The sequence below is a fragment of the Toxotes jaculatrix genome, chromosome 19 (genome assembly GCF_017976425.1).
Source record: "Toxotes jaculatrix isolate fToxJac2 chromosome 19, fToxJac2.pri, whole genome shotgun sequence".
Classification (NCBI taxonomy): Eukaryota; Metazoa; Chordata; class Actinopteri; family Toxotidae; genus Toxotes; species Toxotes jaculatrix.
Genome location: NC_054412.1, coordinates 9,059,539 through 9,074,680, shown reverse-complemented (window position 1 = coordinate 9,074,680; position 15,142 = coordinate 9,059,539). Strand labels below are relative to the sequence as shown.

The 15,142-nt window shown below is 41.1% G+C and overlaps 1 protein-coding gene across 1 annotated transcript in view; it reads right to left on the bottom strand.

Moving 5' to 3' along the window:
• Nucleotides 1-1,067: 1,067 nt before the first annotated feature.
• Nucleotides 1,068-15,142, bottom strand: part of adgb (androglobin) — a 34,967-nt gene continuing 20,892 nt past the window's right edge. The window contains exons 23-35 of the mRNA XM_041064582.1: nucleotides 13,635-13,728; nucleotides 12,903-13,034; nucleotides 12,437-12,590; nucleotides 11,931-12,118; nucleotides 11,403-11,569; nucleotides 10,258-10,397; nucleotides 8,596-8,707; nucleotides 6,166-6,323; nucleotides 4,827-4,982; nucleotides 4,561-4,651; nucleotides 4,346-4,448; nucleotides 1,750-1,933; nucleotides 1,068-1,564 (exon numbers count right to left, since the gene is read on the bottom strand). Coding sequence (XP_040920516.1) covers nucleotides 1,361-1,564; nucleotides 1,750-1,933; nucleotides 4,346-4,448; nucleotides 4,561-4,651; nucleotides 4,827-4,982; nucleotides 6,166-6,323; nucleotides 8,596-8,707; nucleotides 10,258-10,397; nucleotides 11,403-11,569; nucleotides 11,931-12,118; nucleotides 12,437-12,590; nucleotides 12,903-13,034; nucleotides 13,635-13,728 — 1,883 coding nt within the window. The 3' untranslated portion in view covers nucleotides 1,068-1,360. The remainder of the gene's footprint in view (nucleotides 1,565-1,749; nucleotides 1,934-4,345; nucleotides 4,449-4,560; nucleotides 4,652-4,826; nucleotides 4,983-6,165; nucleotides 6,324-8,595; nucleotides 8,708-10,257; nucleotides 10,398-11,402; nucleotides 11,570-11,930; nucleotides 12,119-12,436; nucleotides 12,591-12,902; nucleotides 13,035-13,634; nucleotides 13,729-15,142) is intronic.

Sequence of the window (15,142 nt, the reverse complement as noted above, 5' to 3'; positions counted from 1 at the left end):
TTATAAAAGGGAATAATTTCCTAAATAGGATCGTTTTAATTCAGGCATCGTCAGCAACAGGGTATAAAAGCTTTAGAGCAGGAGAAGATTACTGCAGGATGACTTTGCACACACACACACACACAAGCAGGCACAAATAATTATTTTTATCCTGCTATCTTGTACATACACACACATCCACTCACTCTAACACTTGCACACACACAGAGCAAAATGATAATTTCCTTCATGCAGCAGCACAAAATTGAACTATTCATTATTGTCAACCTTGAAAACAGCCAAGTGCAGGCTTGATAATGAGAATTTATTAATGTCCACAGCCACTAGATGGCACCCTCTTCCCTTTCAATTCCAATTTAGCTTCCCATTCCTCAGCTGATCAGCTGACTCTCTCTGTGGGGATGGAGACCAACTAGATGCACTCTAAGATAAAGGGCACTTATACTACCACAACAAATTAATTTGAAAAAGAAAAAAAAAACAGAACAGATTGATCAACACGTATGTACATATCAGAAACCTGAACAGCTGTTGTGAAATACATTCATTTCAACCTTGAGGATTATGGTGATCAATAGTTGCCATGTTGCTGTAAAGATCTCCCACCTATCTATGTTGCATTTTTCGTACACATGACTTTGTCTTGGTTTTGTATAAACAGACTCTTGTAGGCTTCTATCAGCAAGAATATATCAATCAGCCAATCAATCGGCACCACTCAGCTTGTGGGAGGCTGGCTGTATCCAGCATGCCTGGAGTCATTCAGTCAATACAGTGACCTTCAAGAAAACAAAAGATTTGCAGAATATAATCAGGCATACTGGGCATCAAAAAGTCAATGCCATACATTGCAAGTGAGATGGCTTGACATTCTCAGTTCAATGAAAGAGAAAGTGGATTTGCATGTCTGCACACAGCCAGTAACAGACATTTTGTAATTTAGAAATGATTATGTTTGATGTGTTCTACAGGAAAATGAACAAAAACTACAAAGACTGCTTTTGTAGGTGAACAGTGGCTCTGTAAACACAGGTCATAAATACCAGATGAAGGATATAGATGTGTGCTTTAAGAATGTGATTAAATATGGTATGGAATACAGTATAAATATTGTGAAATTATGAACATTGTTTGTAAGAACTGAAAAAGAACTTTACAAACATTAACAAACTAACTTTTTAGACTCCCTAGTTTCATTTTCAACCATAGCATTTGCAGCTTTGAATTAAAATCTTTTGGTCAGGTGTTGTTTCATCAAGCTACAGGGTTGTGATTAAATGCAGATCGTTCGGTGTTCAAACAGACTTGTTGAGAGGTGTCTGAGAGGAGAACTGAGACTGGAAGTTGGTGCCAATGACCATCATTTCTTCTTGCCAGCACTCTTGGCACGTTTGTTGGGTTGCTGGGTGGCAGCAGAGGTGGGGGTTGTTTTTTCTAGAACTGCCTGCTGGGCCTCCTCCAGAGCTTGCTTCTCTTCTTGTTCCCTTTTCACGGCCGCCATCTGACGGCTACTAAACGCCTCACAAGCATCGAGAAATTTCTTACAGCACTGCTTCAAGGCTGCCTGGAGACAAGACAGGGAGGCAAAGGGATAGAAGTTACAGAGTGATGTCTAACCAGAGGGAAAGCTAGCTGACGAAAAGTCTTTCACACTCTGTTTCACTATGAAAGCTCCTCATTATTGCTGTCTACATCTTCTACAGAAAGTTTCACCAGTCACTTAACTTCTGTGTGTGTGTTGTGACTGACCTGCATATTCTCATACATCTCCAGCTGGCATCTTATTAGCTCCTTCCTGTTGAGTTCCTGCTGTTTCTGGTGTTCCAGCACGTTGTCTCGGACCAAACGGTAGGTCTGGATCTTTTCTAAGCGCTCCCTCTGCTGGCTCTCCTCCATCTGTGAATCCATCAGCACTGGAAAATCCTTTCGGCGCCTGCAGGCATACACAAGAACTTGATACAATTTGTATATATCCAACACATGAGCCCTTTACACCTTTTCAATATTGTCTCTAACCCGAATGCTAATGTCAGATACTTTATTTATTTACAGTGAATACTCAAGACCTTGTCCGTGTTGTGCTATTGCATATGTTCCATCAAATTTTGAAAGAAATATTTTGAGGATTATATTGCCATCTCAAACTATTGTAGATCTTATCAAACTCCACCAGGTTGCAGATTTCACTGGCTATTTTGTGAGATGGGACAACCGACAATGTTGACACAGGCAGAGCAAATAAAATGGAAATGTGGCAGATAAATGTAGAGACGGGCAGAGGAAATGATAAACACACTGTCCCATGCTTTATCTCATATCCCAAGTTGTACATCCAGATTGATATCTGTGAAATCCATTTGGTTTTGGTTATACCCACCATGTTTGGGCATTTCTCTGTTAAGATGTGATTGTGTAACTCAAATGTAATTTATTTGCGTCTATGCGTGCATTTTAAGAGAGACAGGAGCAGCAAAACATGGAGGAAGACAGAAACAAACTGCATGTGTGAGGCAGTTAGTCAACGTGTGTGTTTGTTTGAGAAAGTAAAACAGCTGGGAGTATTCTTCTGATGATCTCGCGCACACACACACACACACACACACACACACACACACACACACACACACACACACACACACACACACACTCAGGGAGGAATTTAACGAGAGACTGCCAGTGCTAAATGTGGCTGCCTATTTCCTATAAGCTGACCTTAATGAAGAGGGGAGGCCAGTGGAGGTGACGATGGAGTTCATTTGTTTAATGAACATTGCCCTGTTTAACCTCTTTCACTGCGTGTAACAACGTGTGCGCAAATGCTATAAAGATGACAGGCATGAGCGCGTGTGTGTGCGTGCGTGTGTGTGTGCATGAGTGTGAATCTACGATGTGCTCTGTGGTGTGCCTCTGTGAGAAAGAGGTGTGTTGCAGACTAATCAGACTCCCCTAATAGACTACTCCTCAGGATCTCTCTCTCTCTCTCTCAGCTTGGATTGCAGACCACAGTGCCAGCAGCCATTAGCAGCTGGACACGAACACACGTGCGGACACACACACACACACACAAACGTACCCACAGCAGGAGAGGATGGAGAGGTGTTGGGAGAGGGGGCACATCTCATTGGAGCGACAAGCTCATTGGGGTCCTGAAATAGCTCTCTAATTAACAGACCCAAATATCATCTCATTTATCATGGAGAGGGACGGACAGAGGGAGGGAGAGTAATGGGAGACTCAGGGGGAACTGTGGAGGGAGACTCTTCCCTTCTGAACACTTACTGACAAAAGTCGAGAGCTGACACTTTACATGTTGACAAGCAGAAAACTCAGAATGGTGCTTGCGATAATAATTGTACATTCATATTCGAGAAACTGGTCAAATTGGTGAGTGACATTTCTAATTAGGTCCAGTTATAAAGCAAAGCTGTTGTGTTTCCACTTTGTGGTTGCATTGCATTTGGCTGTGCAGCTACTAATGATGTAGCTGAAGTCAACACGCCCATCCTAACACACTGCATAAAATATTGCACTGATGTGTATTTGTTATATTTGCTCTGGAGGTTGTGGATGGAGAATATTTTATCTGGAAGCAGATCTCTTTATTTATTTGTTTATTTATTGTACAGCTTTTTCTCCACATTGCCCCCCGCCTCATGTGTGTATACATTACATACAGCACTATCCTCTGGAGTCCATGCATTGCCCTTTCAAGCCAGGGAAAGTGTATAGTCTTGTAACACTGCTGTTCACAGCACCAATGGGAGCAAAGGTCACAAACACTGGCAACGTCCGTTGCAGATGCTGCATGAACCGATCTGCTTATGGGAATAAGGATGCTGGTATGTCCACCAACATAGAAACATCCACAGTCAGCATGTACAAACATGCACACACAAAAACAAACCCCCAGTCTACTGCAGTCAGGCCTTTCAGCTAAGTCTTAATTCAGGCCCACAAAACTAAAAAAGCAGAGTGATTCAACAACTACATTAGGCAACTGGACCGCACACTGCATATTACCCACAGGACTTGAACAGGAAAAAAAGATACTGCCTATTAGAAAAATACAGTGAGATGATGAGTCTGTCTTGGCTGTTTATGTATTATTATCCATCTCTGCCCTCTAAGCACAGAAAGGAACAGGCCGACCTGAGGTCACAGTGGTGCAACAAACGGAAACTGAGAATTCTGCAATGTATAGTTATGTGGCCATGTAACTTGTAATGGCTGCGGTTTGCTCCCATCCTCTTTCTAACTGTGTACTCATGCTGTCCAAATAAAGGGAGGAGTAAAATAAATGTAAAGAAAGAAAAAAAGCAGAAAGGGTGAGAAAGCAGCAGAGCACCTGATGAAGGGCGTGTAGTCCATGTGGGGACAGGTGGAGGAGGTATCGGTTAACGTTCGACTGGATGGGCTGAGAGATGTATCAGGACCAGATCTGGAAGCAGCTATAAAAGAGATGTATAAAAGGCCTCATTACCATACTGTATGTGACAAGTAAAGGAAACACAAGGTGCACAAATACATATGAATATGTACGTATGTGTGTGAGTACTGAACCAGGCTCTCTGTTTTCTGCATCATGTGTAGGAGCTTCATCACTGGCTGGATGTTGGACTTGGTTTAGAAACCGGAGACGAGACTGTAAAGCCTAAAAAGACAGAAATAAATTCTGTCTGTAGTGCATGTTTGAATATAGGTGAGGCCCATACCTTTCACATTTCTACAGGTGATACAATATATCAGAAAGTAAACTTCATGAAAACGACTCCAAGTAGTAGGTAATTAGATTAAACTGCCATTACAAACACAAGTTTTCAGGTTACCTTGGCACAGCGGCCTGGCTCAACCATTTCCCAGAGTTTTTTAATGGATTTAATCTGGTCCACTCTCTCTGTGTCCTTCTTCACCTCAATGCTTGCTGCTTTACTCTTGTCACCGACCACACGCAGTGTCCAGTGCGGCTTAGTCACGTCAAAGCTCTGCACAAGCATGTACACACACAGACCACAAGGCAAACACAGACAAAAAACGTTGCGCACATGTTCACACACACTAACATCCCAGCTGAAGGTCACCGTACCACGATGTATAATGAGTGTGTCTCTTTCAATTTGCAACTCAGACAGTCTGGTACACAGCCAGCCAGCCAGGATTTTATGTTCTGTTCAGCTGTCTTGTCTTTATTGTAAATAATAGATCATTTTTAGTCCATTTGTCCAGAGATCATTATGTCCCCTACCTTCACCAATGTTGTGCTGCTAATGCTGAAAAAATATTCAAAATGGAAATTTACTGAAGGTGACCAGCATTCTGAAAATGTGCCTTTCAAATTTGATTGTGTTTAGGGTTTGACATGTAGCGCAGTGGAGAATAAAAAGAATAAAAGGCACTTATTATGTGGATCAGAGATTTATCAAGCAGCTGTGGTTCTGACTACTAAACCAAGACCACTACGGACCATGAGATCATAGTGTGTGATAAGATGAAAACATGTCTCTTATCCAGTGTATTAACACTGAATTAAAGGCAGGTTTTCCCGGCAGCTGTGGGTCTTTGTTGATGTCAGGCTCTCTTTGTTAGCATTTCAGAGTTAGCTGACAGCAGAGTCAACCAAATATGTACATGCTGAGCCGCCTGATAAAACAAACTAAACATATTACAAAAGTGATGTCAGGAATGAGTTCAACAACCCCATTACATTGGTTTAGATGGGAATCTGTGAAGAGGAGCGAAGTATGTACTCCACTGGAGTACCTCAACACCCTCCTCTCCAAAAGGTTAATATTATTTACTATTTTTGCTCAAGTTTTAAATGACAGCTACCTCTGTACCTTATCTTAAAATAACATACCGGCAAAATACACTGTGAAAAAGTATGTGATTATGCTAAGAATGCAACAGCACTGCATGGCCTTGAGTGCACATTGTCTATTGAATTTGAGCTCTTATAATGAATGGGTTCCTTATGTGGCACAGCAATGTCATTGCCTATAAGTGTATATAATGCAATAAAACTAATGAAACTCGAACAGTTATTCTTCAACAGCTCATTCTTGTGTTTATAGATTAGAAATACATGTGCATAATATTGGTCCTATTTTGCAGCTAACAGTGTTGTGGTGTTTTGTCGCTGTGTGTCACAGTGTAGTAGTGATGTATTACCGTTTCCTGCCTGAAGCCAGATTTGGAAATGGCAGCTGGCTTCCCCTTCTCCTTGTCGCCTTCGACTTTGAGGTTGGTTTTGGGTGTGTCAGACTTGTGCCCATCGTGGCTCAGCGTGTCAGTGGTGGATGAACGCTTCAAGTCCTCGAGCTTGTATACTACGTTTTGCAAACAGAGATTAGGTAAATTCACTTTTTCTTTCATCATCTACAAAGTATGCTGAGTATAAATACTGGCAAAATGGTGTTAAATACTATGAGATGTAAATTCATGACTATTATCATAAATATTTTGTTGTAAAAAGAATTTGAAATGTTACAGCCTTAATATTCCAAATTACAAAATGTCTTTGAAAAGCATATAGAGTATACTTGTAACATTAGAGTAGCAATAGAATATAGAAACTCGTCTACCATGTCCAATGGTATACATCTTTAGAATGAACCTCTGATCTTCACATTCTACTAAACGCAAGTACAGCTCACCTGAAGGAGGAGTGTGATAGTTTGGGCAAACACTGCATGTGTTGTGTGGTTGCTTGTGTGCTAGATGGCAGTGTTGCACTTTATAGCTAAAATGCAACATTAACTATGAGTCTCACTTTCCTGATACAGAGAGGCATAATAATCCATCATTTAGCTGACACCCTGTCATTCTGCCTGAACAGCTTTAGTGCACGCTCATTGAGTTGCTCTTCTTTCAAGTCATACAGAAATTCAATGTTTAAATTGGATATAATTGGATATATATATATATATATGCCAATCTGTGTTGTTGTAATTTCCAAGCTGCTATGTGTATTGAAATTGATTTTTAGCTGGACAAACCTAGAAAATATTTATTAAAAAGATTTTGCTCAGAGCCTAAAAGGACACTTGTCTGGATACAACAAATGTGTCTTGCACAGCTGCATGCACAGCTACTGCTGACAGCTGACTGGTTTAACAGTATATACTGGGGTTTAAAGCAGAGATGCATGTATTTGCATGCTTTAAACAGGCACAGTACAGTATTTTGACTGCAGCTTGTTACACAGCTTGTTAAAGAGGTTTCAAAGCTTGGCATGGCATGTAGTGCATGTGCATCCATGTAGCATGTAGGGAGCATGATCAAGGGCACAGCCTCACCACTGAGACAGAGTTAAACTGGGTGAAATTAATTCACTTTCCTGCGGAGATATTTCCCAGGGCACCAGGGGGCAAGAGCCAGCTTCATTTGACTTCCCATTGACCCACTTTCACAAGCTCATCGGAAAACCACAGGAGATACATATGGACATTGACTTACACATACACACATGGACAAACCTGAGCATACATTGGCAAAAGAACCTTAACATGCTCACAGATAATTGCGAACAGAGATTGCATGCAGAAGAGTAGATGAACACACGGCATATCTAAGCAGGAAGAAATCATTACTGTTCATCTCACACATGACCATTACTGTAATAAATACAAAGCTTCGTCTTCCTCTGTAGTCAATTTGACATCTGGATATCTGGCTTGTTAATTAGGAATACTAGGAATAAGTCCCACACAAAAACGTGCATGCACACCCACACACACACACACACCATCCGTAAATTTCATGCCATGCAAACAGAATGGGTAAATACAGGGACCATTGTCAGAAGCAATAGAGAAAAGAAAATGAGAATTCAATGACAGCAGGCTGCCCTTCCTCTTTAGGCAATCATGCAAATTATCACCCATGCAGCACCTTTTTCACACCAACATCCACCCGTGCAGCAATTAATTCATCCCCTCAGAATATTTAAGAAGGTTCTGCAAATTTCAAAGCCCTGATTTTTCAATCGATCCAATTTGTGCAGCATGATTAAAGGCAGAGAAGCAGAGTTGGTGGCAGAGGACAGGATTATTGCCTCAGCCAACGACCAGTGGGCACAAGAAATCACACTCTGTGATCTGCGCAAGCAGCTGTATTCATTTGGCTTTCATTAGGCTTGTGATTACAGGCCCCTGGCTAGCGGAAGCAGAGAACAAACAGAGTCTGCCTTGGCCCCTGACACTGCCTACTGAGTATCTGCCACATTTCACACTAAACACAAAAATAAGCAGTGCAAAAACAAACACGAAGGGCATATTAGAAAATCCATTCAGAACCCAGGGCTCAAGAGCTGAAAACTTTTGAATGCAATAATAAAAATGAAATTGCTTCATGACCCACTATTGGGGATATTTGGGGATATCTGACCCACAAATAATGCATATTTAGACTTTCATTTTGATATTCAGATCAACAATCATGCTACTTTACTAAATTAAATAAACTATATTTTTATGTTTTCAAGAGAAGAAAAATGATTATGAAGAAAAATACTTTAAACAGTGACTTTCCTGTCTTTCCCTTGGGTGACAGAGTGGCTGACTGTTTGAGGCGGTGTTTGTGATTGTCTTAAGTATGTACCTTTCATTTTATTCTTCTCCAAGTCTCTGAGCATATGGACAAAAGCCAACTGAGATTCATCCAAATCCCAGCTCTTATAAAGCACCTCTGCCTGCACCACATACTTATGACCCTGTGAAACACAGATAAGTAAAGTCAGCGTACAACTTCCTCATTGTAGTTTAAACACAACGTAACAGATACACATAGTCAAAAAAGACACACACACAGTATAACATGTGGCATACAACACCACAAGCTTAAAGCTAGCATCAGATGCAAGCTTTTTTGTGAACATACAGCTGCAAACTTCACCAGTACTGATGACTCAGAGAGAGACGCAGACATCTTAAAGAAGAAGATTACATTTTGTTTTTGCCATTCTCTGCCCTCTTTGACAGAAGCACACGCTTGGCACAAAGGGAGAGAGGAGGCAGAGGGCTCGTTAGCCAAGATTATAGCAGGGGTGGTAACTCCTACATCCATCACACAAAAGACAGAATTTAGACAACATTTCAAGGTGAGACTCCAACTAACAGAGCAAGACATGCTACAAAAACCGAAAATTAGCCAAATATAACAGTTTTATTTTGTCAGATATTAATGTTAATAGTAATAGAGCCTAATAAATGTATCTTACAGAAACTGTTTGTGTTATGTTTTTTTTTTTTTCATGTGTTTACATGTGTATTTAAGTCGCAAATACGTTACACCATAGGAGCCTTCTCCATCAATCCACAATTACTGAGCATCGATATGTCTCGTGTGTGTCCCTGCGGCGCAGAACAGCACCTTAATCACTGACCCTTTGCTCTAAGTCTTGATCAATGTTCTTAGACCTGATCAATAGCTGTTTATTCTGGCCTGCTGCTGATCTGTGGGATCTGACATGATCTGTCTCATTAATATTGATGCCACAACAGTATTGTGTTCCTTCATGGAACAGGCTTTATTAAAAAGTATAGTATTTGTAATATGTGCAAACCTCTTAGTGCAAAAAAGATAATATTTGGTGTTAAAAGGCTCAATTCACTACTGTTAATTTCAAATGAACTGCAGTTATTCATGAGGTGTAAGCCGTTGCTGAGGGAACATTAAAATGATTGGTTGTTCTGCACATGCATCACTTGTATCAATGACAGTCATAACAACAACAAAAAATCACCTCAGTTAATTTTCACACTTTTATGGGCTTGTGCACACTGCACAGTCGATGTGCGATGTGGTTTTTTTTTGTGTATGTGAATGATAATAGCGCATAGTATATACTTTGGCAATAAACAAACCGTATGACAACAGGTCTGTTAGGTATAGGGCCTTCAGACAATAGAGTGGCTCATAAATCACGCACAAATCACTGCTCTCTGACAAGTCAGACAGTAACAACAAAACCACCCCTCCAGTTTCTGCTGCTCTCCTCTTGCAAATTTTGTCTGTGTGAGAGTGTGTGTGTGTGTGTGTGTGTGTGTGTGTGTGTGTGTGTGTGTGTGTGTGTGTGTGCGTGTGCGTGTGTGCATGCCTACAAGTAAGGCGTTATGTGTATCTGGCAGTGAAAAATTGATATGAACACAGGCAGCAAGAAAGTGGGTGAGAAAGACAGAGAGGGAAAGTGTGATGAACGCTTGTGTGCGTGTGCAAGTGAGATCAGTTAAGTGTTTGAGTAACAGCAGATACCACGCAGACAGTTGATATCGTAGTCTCTGTGGGAGGCTGGTGCCGGTCAGACGAGGAGTCTGATTTCCCAGGTTTTTGTAGGGGAGTGTCTGCCACTTTGACTCCCTTGTCCTGGGAGGGGCATCCTTTCTGGTTCTGGTTCTTCTCATTTGTGTTACTGGGGGCTGTAACAGAGACTAAGCCCGTATCTGAGAAAAGACAAGAGGGGTCAGCAATGTGTCCTTGTGTAACTAATCAAAGCATCGACAGAAAAGCAGACTAAAGAGTTTTACTGGAAGGTTTTGGTATTTACTTATTATCGGTACATATCCCATCTGTATATCTGCTTGTGGTCAAGTAAAGGCAAAATGCCAAAAAAATTTTTTACAGGTACTATTTCTTCACAACACGTAGAAACAATGTGACGCCACAAATTTAACATGAAACTCTACGACAGCTGTGGCATGACACATGCCACATAAAAAGGAGTAAATTAACCACTTTAACCCTCTGTCTAAAAGGTGGTAATATCAACTAATCCAAAGCTTAAATTCTGCCAGTCACTTCAGAAATACTATCCTTGATGTCCAACATTAATCCCTGTGCAGTAGTGACAAGTTACAACTCTTAATACTAAACCCAACAAAGCTATTTGATGTTTGGTCTTGGGTTGTCAACACCAAGTACACCAGTGTAGTTTTAAGTAGGAGTTTGGATTTTGTGTTTCAAACAGGAATGTCTGCAAACTGAATTAAGAAAAATGAATTCAAAAAAGAAATCACCTGACATGCTCAAAGCTAGGGTGTGCAAATTTCTACATTTTTGATTAATGTTAGCCTGAGTATGAACAGCATGCGCCCAACCAGCCTAACAAACTGTTCTAGGAGGGTTGCAGAGTTTAAGTGTGGACTGCTGGATATAATGAGAGAACAAGATGGGTGGCAGAGAAGAAAAAACTACACAAAATGTAAAATGATTTCTGTGAAACAAAGAGCCAATGGGGATAGAAAAAAATGTTCTTTTACGGAACTGATGTCTTGTTCATATGTGTGCAGGTATGTGTACAAAGAGCAAAAGGGTTGAAGAGAATTTGCAAGCCTGGCAAATCTTCTGCCAGGATCCAGAAGGATTTCATTCAGCAGCTACTTCAATTACTAAAGGGAATGGCTTCTCACCTTTGTTGGCCAGGAAGCAGAACACAGGAATTACCACATGGCCTTTCCCAGTGTTGCCAGCCACCTCTTTGTCTTGGTCCAGAATGGACAGATGTATCAATACATCCGGCTTGGAAGTCTGAAACTGAATTGTTCCTAGGACATCTGTTGTTACCTGCACTGAGTAACTGTGGAGAAATTTCAAATAAGTGGGTACCATTATTCTCTCAGAGTACCATTAGTCTCTCAGAGTGCCCTTAATGTCGTCCTTAATGTGTCGGAAAATGGGGCCTTTTCAAGAGCTTCCTTAAGAGGTTACCTGTTGCGTTTAGTAAAATATGTGCTCTGTGATTATTGTCACACCTTTTTTTCTAATAATAAAACAGATCACTGCAGTGTAAGTAAGAATAAGTGAGATCTGTTGGACAGCATTTATTTTTATGACAGACCCTCAGCAACAATGAATTTCAATTGACTGTTATAAATCCTATGATAATGATTCTACTTAACCTATCAATTAAGTATATAATACACCCATAATTCTCTCACCGGCATATGAGGTTTTTGTCATTGGGGATGTAATAGTCCCTGAATTCCTTCACTGAAAATGTGTTGAGCGGTGCCTCGAGGGACCGCTTTGGAAGGGGTTCCCTTGAGCCGATCAAGCGCATCCTCCACTTGGCACCAACAGGGGGTGATTCAGGTGTGACAGCCTCTGCTACAAAGGTGTATCCAAGCTGGAAACAGAGATACAGAGACATGTAACTATGATATCAAAATATTTTCAGGGAATGTGTTAGACAGATGTACACAGTGAAAACCACCACAAGTAGAAATTTTAATTTACTCCTCCCTCTTTTAGGATTTGTTTAATAGTTAATCCTAGAAATGTTCCAGTCCGTATTATAGCAGGCAGCCACAACTGTCTGCCAAACAGTCAACAACAAGTTTGTACCTAGTTACTGATAAAGTCTGGCAGGAAGAACTCCTATAGTGGGGCAATTTAATATGTCACATGCATGAAAGGAGTGCACAGGCTGAAAGCATCCACAGACCTTGTTGGGTTGATAGACATGGGCTGATAGTTTGTTGAAGACCATGTCCAGCTCCTCTCCTGTGTCATTATTTATCACGTGCAGCAGACAATTAGGGACTGGGTAATAGACCTTTGGTACCAGCAGCATCTTCTTAGGAACTAGGAACACCTCTCTTCACATATAAGAAAAATAAAGAAAACAACAAGATATTAAATTCCAAGGTTTGACCAAACTGTTGAGTACTTTCCCACAGTTTCTGTTTAAATTCAGAACTGCAGTGTGTTACAGAAATATCTACATTTCCTGATATTAGCTTTACAGCCAGAAATGAGAGCTGAGTGCTTTGCTCAAAGACAACATTATGACATTTGGTGAGAAACAGGACATCAGTCATTTACACCTGAATTCACCCAGATTTTTCAATCCAGGTTGGGAATCCTCTTTCACTGACAAGCCTAACCTTTAAGTAACAATGTTCTCTAACCTAAAGACCAAGACCCAGGAGCTGGCTGTGTCTTGAAGAGAGACAGAGTAATCAGCGAAGGTGATTTTGGTCCATTCATCCTGCTGACAGGGGTAGAGCTCCCCTTTCCCCTCAGAGCGGTCAATGATATACCTGTGCAGGAAACACAGAAGGGAAGAGCACTTTTAGAAATGTTTTAAATCAAGCAGATGCACTTCACATCTCAGCACGAACTTTGACTGAAGTGGATGTTTCTGTCAGTTAAGAAAAACACATGCTCAGAGGCTCACAACACCCAACAAACCCCCACCCTACCCTCCATATACACAATGACCAAGCTCTGAACGCTCATGCACACACATACTTCCCCAGGCAGCGGGTCATTCAGCAGACGCTGCTAGCCGATTGGAACGAGGAGAGGATAAACAGCAGATGGTACCACTGGGAAAAGATGGAACACAATGTGGAAAATGTTCCCTGCCTGGCCGCCACAGGCCGCCACAACCAGGAGAGGGAGCAGATTTTGGGCATGCGGTGCGACAGAGAGGCAAAACGGGTGCCATACAATGTATACAACACTGGCACAGGACTGCGGTAGGAGTGCCCTCATATTCTCTCAGATGATGACAATGTGTGAATTAATATGTGCCATATCGATAAGGTGTGTGGTGTAAGCTAACAAAATTAATATAAAAATTTTTTACTTAGAGTTACTGCAATTATGTATTTTTACAAGATGTCTCCTTCATTTACCGTAGCAAAAAGACAGCATGTTTGTCTGCATCTGATTCGATCTTCGGCCACATGTCGTAAAGGATCTTAGATGCACTGAGATTCTCCTTCGTGCCTGGATGATATGAGCACACACACACATTAACACACACACACAACACACACACACACACAGGAAACTAGCCAACATTAAAGATGAAAGACAATCCATGTTGCATTAACTTTCACACTCATCTCACAAGACAGGTAACCACCCTGACAGAACTGAAGCTTTGATTAAAAAAAAAAAATGCAGTGCTCTGTGTTCATGTGTATGTGTGTGGAAGTGTGTGTTGGTGCATAGAGAGAGAGAGAGAGAGAGAGAAACACTCCAAAGAGATAACTACATGATAGATGTTTTCACATCTGACATGTGGCATAGGTGTCCTCACATCCTCCCTTCATCCCTCCCTCCTTTCCCTCAGCTCTTTCTTTTCAAATGGCCACTTTTCTAAATTGACAGCCATTAGAGTGGCCAAGGCTGGCTATTGAGAGATGAGATCTTCTACCAACTTTATAACTAAAAGGTGGTTACCAAACGGAGGCAACAGACAGGCAGACAGGAAAGAGGGGAAGGGGAGTATAAAGCCTAAAAGAGTGAGGAGAAAGAGAAAGCTGTACAGAAATGTGGGGTGAACAGCAAGTTGTTCATACCATGGTACAGTGTGCTTTGAACAAATGTGCTGAGGAATTTGGCCATCTAAAATAAGAAAAGTCTGGTTCTTACTTCTCTTTAAATAAATGGCTTTTCAAATTCTTGTTAAACAGGCAGGGCTTTTTAAAATGATTGGTGCTTTGCCATTACTGCAAGAGCCACTCTGAAGGCACTTTGTGATTTGAAAAATAAATGAATAACATTTATGAGAACTTAACCATGACAGGCATATTTCATAGAAGTTATTCAGCCTGGGCGTGTGTGCTCATACTAATGCCACATAACCACCAGCAATATTTTTTTTTTTTTAGCATCGCTGGCAGATGGGTTCTATGATGATTTGTATATTCTGGATATTTGGTATGCTCAAGCCATAAGGAAACAAGGCAAAAATCCACTGATGCTACAATACAGCACCATTTTATGCAAATGCTACATTAATGAGGCTGTACATTCTCCCATATGTGCAAATTATTCAGAGGGTGGCAGTGTCATGTGTTGTGCCTGGAGAAGACATAGCCAGCTTCCGGTCCTGGCAATAAAATAGAGAATGTCTGAGCAGTGTGTCACCTCCAGGGTGTCCTCTGGAATCAACAAGCAGAGGTGTACCTTCAAAGTAAGATAATCACCACCACCTCTACACAAAACTGGATATTAAAGCCTATTCAACTGAAACTGGAAACTTTTAAATTACCTGCAACCTGCACAAGAGCATAGTTGGCAATGAAACAGTACAAGAAAAAAAGAAAACACTATTTCACAGCAAAAATGCTGCTCAGCTCAGTCCCTCTATTTATTCTCTCATTCTCTTCCTCACCTTCCACTTGCTGTCACT